Source organism: Colletes gigas, unplaced genomic scaffold (genome assembly GCF_013123115.1).
Source record: "Colletes gigas isolate AHSC1104 unplaced genomic scaffold, ASM1312311v1 Colletes_gigas_Sc00003, whole genome shotgun sequence".
NCBI lineage: Eukaryota > Metazoa > Arthropoda > Insecta > Hymenoptera > Colletidae > Colletes > Colletes gigas.
Genome location: NW_025106632.1, coordinates 992,296 through 1,002,851, shown reverse-complemented (window position 1 = coordinate 1,002,851; position 10,556 = coordinate 992,296). Strand labels below are relative to the sequence as shown.

At 33.0% G+C, this 10,556-nt stretch overlaps 2 protein-coding genes across 5 annotated transcripts; one reads left to right on the top strand and one right to left on the bottom strand.

The window, feature by feature from the left end:
• Positions 1–296: 296 nt before the first annotated feature.
• Positions 297–8,159, bottom strand: LOC122404860 (E3 ubiquitin-protein ligase HECW2). 4 transcript variants are annotated; one of them, XM_043409167.1, is made up of 9 exons: positions 8,004–8,159; positions 5,946–7,202; positions 5,359–5,640; positions 4,893–5,091; positions 4,281–4,816; positions 3,851–4,188; positions 3,583–3,783; positions 2,419–3,378; positions 297–2,142 (listed from the first exon to the last, which is right to left on the bottom strand). In XM_043409167.1, the coding sequence occupies exons 2-9, from the start codon at positions 7,158–7,160 to the stop codon at positions 1,983–1,985; spliced, it is 3,891 nt and encodes a 1,296-aa protein (XP_043265102.1). In that variant the 5' UTR covers positions 7,161–7,202; positions 8,004–8,159; the 3' UTR covers positions 297–1,982. The 4 variants fall into 4 exon arrangements, with proteins under 4 accessions (XP_043265102.1, XP_043265103.1, XP_043265105.1 ...); XM_043409168.1 differs by lacking the exon at positions 8,004–8,159 and adding an exon at positions 7,543–7,627; XM_043409170.1 differs by having other exon boundaries at positions 2,010–2,289.
• A 659-nt stretch (positions 8,160–8,818) lies between these two features.
• Positions 8,819–10,128, top strand: LOC122404863 (60S ribosomal protein L32). Its single transcript, XM_043409174.1, has 4 exons — positions 8,819–8,929; positions 9,160–9,284; positions 9,389–9,541; positions 9,929–10,128. The coding sequence occupies exons 2-4, from the start codon at positions 9,192–9,194 to the stop codon at positions 10,085–10,087; spliced, it is 405 nt and encodes a 134-aa protein (XP_043265109.1). The 5' UTR covers positions 8,819–8,929; positions 9,160–9,191; the 3' UTR covers positions 10,088–10,128.
• Positions 10,129–10,556: the final 428 nt, after the last annotated feature.

Sequence of the window (10,556 nt, the reverse complement as noted above, 5' to 3'; positions counted from 1 at the left end):
GTATACTTTTGGATCAACGGATAATCAAAGAAAATACAATTCGAACGAAAATTGTTGTGTTCAACGTGTTATGTAATTCCCGATTTTAAATAACGAAATATACGCGTATCATCGTACAATCATAAAGCTATTTGTATATTTTTAAATAATTGTATAAACATAATTGAATTAAACTTTTCGAGAGATACTTTTTCTCCCACATGGAACTCTGATTTATCTTACCGTTTTTACAAATTATAATTATTGTAGCTGTTCTATAATTAAATAAAAGAAATTCGGCGAATAAAAGTGGGGAACAACAATGTTTAATGTAACATAACAAAAGAGGCACATTTTATTTTCTTTAACAATAAAGTAAAGAATGCTCTCACACAGTCATGGTTCATTGTAAATATTGTGTTACCTAAGATTAACATGCCTGCATCATGTACAGTACATACTAAATTCTACCGTTTTGCTATGCTACATGACTAGTTTACAGACAATATAAAGTGCAACTTATTTTCAACAATCACATAATATTAGTATTCTCGTTTAATAAATAATGTTACTATCACTACTTTGATATTATTATTGTTATTTAACGATATCGTTATCGTTATCGTCATGTAGAACGAAGATCGTAATTTGAAATTCTTTTTAAGTAGAAATTATATATTGCCGAACACAATATAGATAACGGTTAAATTTGCCAATAATTACATACGTTTAATTCTTTGATGCAAATTTCGTTAGATATTCAATAAATATATTCTCTTGGATGTAAAATGGTTATTCTTCGATGTAATTTAGAGATAATATAAACAAAGTGACATTATTCTTATCTCTCACACATTGTCAGGAACCTGCGCATATTTTATATTTCGTACATGTTTTTTTTCTTTTTACGGATAAGAAACAATTAAATGGATTACAATTTTTTCACGCAATGAATTGCTGAAGCAAGATTGAATTTTAAAAGGTAGAATAATCCTTAGGAGCATCTAAGTGTTCATAAATTCTTCAAGTAATGATGTCACGGTATCTCGTTAACATATCTTTCTTATTACAATTGTTTTTAAAGAATCGTATACACACAAATTGCAAAACATGCTCTACACACCAAATATAATTCTGCAAAGTGTCTACATTAATACTAAACGCGAAATCAATAGTTAAATAATAATTTAATTATTATCATTATCATTACTTTCATTGACTTTATATTCTTCATATGCTATCCATACTTTCGTTGTGTATTCATTGACAGGTTTTCTGGACATTTTACAAACATTTAATCAAATTTCTACTTGACCCGGAGTTTAAACTATGTAAAACATACATTGCGGAGAAACGTTTATAAAACATAATTAATATCCCATGAAAAGATATTCCAAAATGTGCAGTAAAACTTTCCTCGTCTTATAAACATTTTTCCTAGTACTTTGTGTGATCTGTTAAACCGATTAGGACAATATTAAGTAAATTGACATGGAATGTCTGGAAACATTAGAAAAATAGCTGCGAATTTAATATTTAAAAATATAGACTAGAAATGATCATCATACCTATGAACTAAATAGACCATAGAATAAATTACTAATATAACTGCACTATATATTTTTATGAAATGCATTGTTCATATTTTTTAATTTTCATTAAAAAGTTATAAGAGTATTTTTGTAAAATGTGAAGAAAAGAGGCTCTTGTATAAATCACGCTAAATAAGTCTCGTATTTTGTATCAATTCAAAGTTGACTTCTTTTTTCTTCTCTCTACTTTATCTATAATGATTTTTCAACAAGCTCTATAATCATAGAAATTTGAAACGAAAAAGAAATTGTATATATTCGTATCGAAATATTTTTGCATAATGTATTAAATCTCTTATCTCTATACAAGACGTGTAGTGCGCGGATTATCGTTTAGATTCAATATAAATAGATTACAGCAACATGTATACAATATTTAAAATTTTCAAAATATGCGCAACTGTTTTTCTTCTAGATATTTACATTTTGATACAGTTTTGATTGTAGTAATCTTAAAAATCCAATTACGAGTTTCTGAAGAATAGAATACATGACCAAATATACCTTTAAATCCGTAATGATGCTTCGAGTAACACGAAGCACCAATGCTCTTGTTACGTTATTATATCTGCTGTAATCAAGTAAACGATTCATTTTATTCTATTCCAAAGGTATTTGTTTCTTCTACGGCCAATAAAAGCTTTTCATACAAAATCTCAGGCGTAGGATATGGTGGAAGATCCAAGCGATTAAAGCATGTATGAGCTCTGAAAACATACTTTGTTTAAAAAATAGTATTATTTGGCAGGCAAAGTAGTTTCAATAACAAAACGAGTTTGTATGATAACGTTAGTAGAAGCATTGGAAAATTATAGTTTTCTTACTGTTAAAGTAAAATCTTGCATACCTGGGCAAACTATTTGGCCTTCCCCATTTTTCAATGCAAAATTTTCGTGGTCCTGTTGATCCACGCAAAGCTGCGAATCCTTCATATGGAATGCTTGACGTTCCAGTAACAAATTGCAATAGCCTCAATCTTTGTTCATTAGTAAATCGACTTATACTACTCCAAAACCATTCGACTACCGGGTGTGCATCGTGATAACCACTCCTATATTCTGTGTGCGTTCTCCAATCGTTAAGATCAATTTCAGCCGCTCCGGCTATTACCAACTCCAATTCTCGTGCATCAAAAACTGATACTAATCGTGGATCTACAACTTCATAAAATCCACGGACCAAGGATTCCGTTTGTTCCGCAACGCCGCGTTCAAGTCGCCAGCGTACAACTCTCTCGAGATATTCCTTTTTATTTTTCTCGGTAACAGCGATATTTCTACCACCCGGCTTTAATTCGCGTTCAGCCACGCGACCCAAGAGCTCCTCCGTAACGGAGAAAGTTAATTCCAATGGCTCTATGCTTATGTCTTTCTCCTTGATCCACATTAAACTTTGATGAAATTCTTGATCCAAACTTTCCAAATCGCTCAGGCTTGCCGGTATTCTCAGAAGAGCTTTATAAAATGGTCGCGTGAAAAAAGCGTCAAGCAGGTATTGATGAACCAACGCCAAACCCAAAACTCTGCCTGAGAATCTGAACCAATCGTGGTAATTGTCTACGAAAGCTGACATTGGCGACACTTGCACGGTGTAAGTGTCGTTAGCAGAATACTCGAACAATCCATAGTAAGGATTAAATAGTTCACGCGACAGGTGAAAGAAAAATTCGCGAGACGGTCCACCGTAATCTAAACCTTCTTCGTGGTCAAACATAACTACTAACTTGCCTTTCTGCAAATCTTTCTTTGAAGCAGCCATAATGCGAGTAAAAGCGTCCTCCAAAAGATGCTCTCTTCTAATATGTAATCTAAGCAAAACAAGAAATGCAAAAGTATATAATTTAAGCGAATCTATAGGTCGAGACATGTAAAATAGGCCATCTGAGCAACTTGCTTACTTTTTGCCTTCATTTGAAACCAAGAAATATCGGACTAGGTGGGCTAGTTATTCGAATGATCTATTTTAAATGTCTCATAATATCATTATGCTTGTTACATCAATGTAAACTTACTTTAATTTCCCTGGACCTTGTCCATAGCCTTTACTTTCTAATTTCCTGTAAAACGTTCTAAGTTTAGCTTCAAAGTCTCTTCTGTATGGAGCCGGGGCTCTAGCAGAAGCTCTCGTTAAGCCAGGTGAAGCATGGGGACTACCTAGCGGAGATCTACCCACGTTTCCAGGTACGTACGACATAATTTCTTGCTCAAATAAGCTACAATAATGAAACCAATGTATTAATACTTTTGCATTCCTCGTTGCATTAAAATATGATTGTATACCTTAGCAATAGAGCTAAGGGCACATCATGCCCCAATCGTTGTAAAGCGGTACTGCCTTCGATTCGTATTGTATTAACTTTCTCTCGAAGCGCAATATTTTGTCCAAGCGCCGAGTGTCTCTCCTTCAATATATCCATTATATTTGGTTGACGTAAAAAGGCAACAACTTTGTCGTTATAAGCAACAGGTATATCAGGCGTAGTTGTAATAGCTGACTGTTGTGGTCTGGGCGGTGGCATCGGTGCTTCATCTAATAACGTTCGTGCATGTGCTGCTTCGGTAGGCAATCTTGGGTCAATGAAAGATGTGGCTTTTCTAGCGTGACAAATAAAGAATCTCTGAAATTATATTAATATGTTTAAACGATGTTCCATTCTCGGAAGGATCATTTTCCCAATAATATTAGTAATAGAAAATTGAACATATTTACTTTGCCTGTTCTATCAAGCTTTGATTCGTAGCCTCTTGGAAGCTCTTTAACCGGATCAGCAAAGAAATTTATCAATGCAACCAAATCCCTATTGTGTTCATATCTTGGAAAAACTGCTGTATCTCTTCTGACCCTGTTAATCATGTGTTTTAGACTGGGATTGCGATTATATAATTCCATTGCCTCCGCGTTCGTATGTAATTCCGTGAAGAAGTCGGGTCTCGTTAAAAATAATACTGGAGGACTCGTATTAATGTCGAATGGTTCGGATTCGTTTCTTTCGGATCGTTCATTTCCTCGTTCGGCATTCGTAAAGTTATTTCCATTCGCGTGCTGCGAGCTAGTCGGTTCACGATCGATATTGTCTGGTCGAGAAATAGTTCGACGAACGCTTTGATATCGTCTATCTAATTGCTGTCTTCGTAGGTCGCAACCGGTGTTACGCGTTGTTAATGTGGGCCTCTGCCAAGTCGTGGTACGATTAATATGATCTATGTAAAATACTCGACCATGACTATCGATTCTTGCTTCCCATGCTACCGATAACAATTCAATTAATATAAATTTCTTTCCTTTGTAGAACAATTTTAGAATAGAGTTTTATTATCTTACACGGAGGCAGGGGTTCTTCGGAGGACAATGGTACGTTTGATGTTTGGCACATCGGTAATGGACGCAATGGTTTTGGGCGGTGTGTAGGCGTTGGTGGACATTCTAGCTGATTTGTTAACCCGGTTTCCGGTCTTTCTAAAGGCCTGTGTGCTCTTGGTGAACTTAATAATGCTATACTTTTTGTAACAGCTGTCCGCGACTAAAATATTATATTACATATTTATTGCTTCGTTAATTTATAGGAAATTTACAATTTTTCATTTTTAATTGATATTATAAATATAAGGAAAACGCATACAAAATACGTGCAAAAACGTAAGTGAAAGCATAACCGCATATCTACGAAATCGAGTAACTCGAGGACCCACTGTATTCATAATTAAAAAAAGATGTTGAATTTTAAGTAAAAATATATTACCTGTCTTATCAGTTTCCTGCAATACATACATATATTCTATAAAATTACCTTTGAATTAGAAGCTTCGTCAACATCTACAATTTCAAATTCAAAACAATCTTCAGGGTGCAAGGGTGCAGGGTATTTTTGCAGATGTCTTTTAGGTAATTCTGGTGGACCAGCATTACTTCTGTGTAAAAGTTTGTGCGTTGTCCGTGGTGGAAGCGGTGGAGGACTTGGATACAATGTTTCGTATAAACGTTCAGGAGATGAAAAGCCCCCTGTGCTCCGCCACAACTGATAATATTCCACGCCTTCTTTTGTTACGACACCATTTGTATCACATGACCTCTGAAGCGAAATATACTTTATAAATATACATGTTGAAAGCAATTAGTATGTACAATTGCCACAGTACTGTTGGATCTGAATTTTAATTTATACGTTCGAAGGAGTGTAATACTGATCTGTTAAAAATTTTGCAGTCAAAATTACACTGCACATGCATACATAAAAGTGTGAAAATAACACATTAATTTCAATATATCAAATATTCGAAGTTGTTTGATTTAATAGAAAATAACTTTAATTATAAATACATGAAAAAATAACGACAATGAGCTAAATTTATTATTGTTACTGTTATTTAACTATACCTTTTTGGTCCCGTTATGACCTAGAACTGCTTGCTGTGATTCTGTATCAGAATTACTTGCATCACTACTATTCGAAGAACGATGTGGTTCTATTTCTATACCATGGGCTTCTTCTAAGCGAACTTGTTTAGTAGAGGATGGTTCCAAAAGTGCTACAGCATTGTCTTCGAATTCAATTTGTCGTGCACTGGCAGTTTCATGTATATTTTCTAAAATTGGCAGTTTAAACGGTTTTCTTGTAATATCATTGCAATGCACTAAGTCTGCCAAAGTGTTCTGAGATTTTGGCACACTTTTAGATACATGTGAAAACGAACTACCAGCTTCATTCAGTTTACTTAAACTTTCACATATACTCTTATTATTATTTTCTGCTAAACTTAACGGTTTATGCTCATTGATGATATTACTATGTGCTTCGTTCGTTGAAGTGCTTTGAAACTGTGACCGATCGAAACTACACGAAGCTAAACTTTCCAAGGGTAAACTACAATCCTTTATACATGAATCCCTAATATCACTAAATGCATTATCGTCATTATTATGTTGGTCTCTCGTATTTTGTTCATACTGAGATTCTGTACTATTTGACTGTAAATCTTTGCTAAAAAACTGTTTCTTCCTAATCATATTTCTGGAGGATAAAGGTAATTGTTCTGAAATACTTGCTATCCTTCCGGTACTATTTTCTGCATTAGCTAAAAAGCACTTTTTCCTCGTTAAATTTTTATGAGACAATGATGTAAGCCTTTGACTCGAGTTTTGAGTAATTTCATTACTATTATCTTCAATTTCATCGACCGATGCAGACGTACAAGCAACAGCTTTCAAATTTGCATTTTCTTTATTACATTTTGATTTATGACACGAGTTTTGTTCTTCGAGGGAGTTTAATGTACTAGTGCTACATATTTTGTCGGTTACTTCCCTTTCGCAAGAAGATGCTTCCGCTTGCAAACCATTTTCAGTTGGCATATAATTTGTATCTAACGGTAAAGAAGCATTCTCAGTTTGTTCTATAAAATCATCTTGAGTACTAGATGTAAACGCTTTGTTATTATTTCTTATAGCATTTGTTTCCACATGTTTCACCGTAGCTGGAGATTCCTGATTCGATGTGCTAACTGTTAATAATGCAACGGATTGTTCTTCAGATTCATCTCCTCCATTTTCTTTCCCGAAAGCTGTATCGTTAACATTAACCTCAGATGGCATTTTTTAAAACATAGTACCAATCAGTCGTATCTCTTTATAATGCTGTAAATAAGAATAAGATCGAAATGTTAACAGAACAGACATAAATTGAATTATTAAAGGAAAAAATAGGTGAAATAGTATTATATATAATTTCTAGTTTAATGTCCATTATTTTTTACAAATGTTGCGATTTGTTACGACTTATACGATTAACAGAAACATTTTTATCTTCTTGTTTGACCAGATACATATGTCTTTTGTGAAATTTTACTTTTAGCATTCATTCTGAATTTTTATTAAGACTAAACGGAAATCATTAAAAAAGAAATGAAGATGAAGATATAAAAATAATTTCGATATCTTTAACAAAGCATTTTTTCTTAAAAAATAAAAGCATTACCGCGATAACGGGGAAAGTGTGTCGAACGAAACCCAGACATCTGACACAATTTTTTGTCAATGAGAAATATTTTGTTAAATTTATACAGTTTCTGTTTTCAACGATCTCAGTATATCGTTGTAAATAAAATTGGTGTATTTAAAATTGTTCTTTAACTTTAAAACTGTATATATCAAAAGCATTAAAATGCGTATAAATGTGTAGTATAATTATCGTAAGGCGTATAACATATCCTGTGATCGTCTTTCAAAATTTGCACATCTTCAATTAGTCACGGGAAATTAAAAGCAAAGGATATTCACAATTTCTGCTAGTCATGCGGAACAAGTTACGGTAAACATGGTACACTTAATCTCTATGATACTGTACTTTGGAAAAAGTATAACTGTTAATGCTTTGAATTTCGTACACGTTGGAAATGTCATATCGCACGGAAACCTAATCGTATAAATATCTTTTACCTGCATATGTTACATCTTTCCGAATATCTTAACCGAAAAGTCCCGGTAAAGACATTTCACGTCACATTTACATATTCATTTACTCTTTTCACTCACTATATAAATACATCAAGGAACGCTTTCGTTTGACAGAAAGATAGAGCAGACTTCAGCAGACCAGTGTGGGCAGCAGTATGTTGTATCTAGATGTCCACTAGTTATGTTTCATTGGCTATTCATGACGAAATAGAAACGAATCTATTAGAAACGCTATTATTAAATACTCTTTAAAAATTTCATTGTTTTTATTCAATTTACAATATTTATTATAGCTTGAATAATGTACTTGTGTTAGTATTTTTCGGGATAAAAAATGTATAACAATATTTGAGTCTAGAGTTTCTCTAATTGATAACGCTAAAAGCAACGTAGAAATATATTGGATTTCGCTAGAATTTAGATAATTCTCTCTATATAATATAAAATTGTAAATAATCAATTGAGAAGTGTTTTAAGTATTTAATTTTTTCTTTCTTATTTCACTTTATAGTTTGCCACGAGAAATCAATGTTCAAAACTAATACAAAATAATTTATTTCTCAGAAAATAAATAAGTAACTCTTTTTCATCCTGTGAACAGTATGTGGATAAATCTGTAACATAAAAGAATTATTAATAATTCTATATTATCAACATGCAAGAAGAAAAAATGTCAGCTAGAGTTATGTTACTTTACGTTATTATAAAATATTTAAAAATGTATTATGAGCCATCAGATGCGAATTGCTCTGAAATAAATTTTTCGTAATATCTAGAAATATCGGAGTTCCCCTAGCCATTACTCTGGTGACCAGAGTCTGGTCCCTGGTACGCATGCCCAAAAAACACGCCAAACCTGGTGATTTTGTTTCACATAACCTTTTCTGCCTGGTGGGTAACGAGGGACGGTACGTGATGTTATGGAAAATCTGTATTATTAACAAAAATCGTTCGTGTGGTGTAAAATATACGCACGACAACTTAATTTAAAGAAATAAAACGAAACGACATGACTTATATTTTTTGGAAATAATATAACGTCACAGTTATACAAATAAAACAGTGTGCGATAGAAATGTGTAGTTGTCAATAAGCTTGTTTCATAAATGAATAATTTACATTATTTTTGTGATTTCAGTTCCAGTTTTGTAGTATCATACAAAAATCAAAATGGCTATTCGACCGGTGTATAGGCCGACAATTGTCAAAAAAAGAACTAAGAAGTTTATTCGGCATCAGAGTGACCGTTACAGCAAACTAAAGGTGTGGTATTTACTATATTGTTTATTGTCGTTTGTCAGTTTTAATACCTTCTTCGTTAAAGTTATTGCAAGCGCATACATATATTTTGTAAAACAATATTTCAGAGAAACTGGCGTAAACCAAAAGGTATTGACAACAGAGTTCGTAGGCGCTTCAAGGGTCAATATTTGATGCCCAATATTGGTTACGGAAGTAATAAGAAAACACGTCATATGCTACCCACTGGTTTTAGAAAAGTTTTGGTACATAATGTCAAGGTAAGAACAACAATTAAGTTTTTAATCCTTTAGTTGTGGATGATGTGTATACAGTAGTGCCCACATAAGTGACCACATTTTTGCCCAGCTAAATGACCATGATTATCCATAATTATACTTGTAACAAAGTTATGAACATTATTATGGTTTCATATTTCTGTGCAGTAGTACATATACTATAATTCCTTCTTGTTTTTACATACCAATAAGTACATAAAACCACAGAATACTTTTTCTTTTATTAAAAAAGGACATTGTTTATAAAATATTTTAAATAAAATAATTTTTAATTTTATGAAAACAATCTAAACTGAAGATAATTACTTATAAAAGGAGAATTTAATTGTTTCATTCATAGTTAAATTTTTGTTTTCTCTGGGTTTACAGGAATTGGAAGTTCTAATGATGCAAAACCGAAAATTCTGTGCTGAAATTGCTCACGGTGTAAGTAGTAAAAAGCGCAAAACTATTGTTGAACGAGCTCAACAACTTTCCATACGTGTGACAAATGCCAGTGCAAGATTACGTTCTCAAGAAAATGAGTAATATCACGTTATTTGATTTCTTAATAAACTATTTACAGTATGTCTGTTGTTTTTCAAATTTCTCTCCTGATTCATAGTCCCGAATAGTATTATTACAAGCTAGACACACAACAGACATATTCAGTGTACTTTCATGTCACATGTGACGTTATCAATGTAGAAAAAAGTAAGAGCCGCGGAAAATATAATCACAGACGAGGTACATAATCTGTGTTATAATTGAATTTAGTGAATAACTTCATAAATTGTTTAAATACTAGAGATTCTAAAGGCCAAATGAAACGAAAATCAAGAATACCAATTTGTTGATCGAGGCTTCGTTAAAAAGTTATTAACGTTTAAAATTTCGCCTGTAGAATGGCAACCTGCGTACAGCTGCGCGCGCACGATAGTGGTTCTCATTCAGCATGAGAATTATTATTATATTATTTCCGCATGGCTCTGTTTGTTGTGTGTAGGTGGTAACAAAG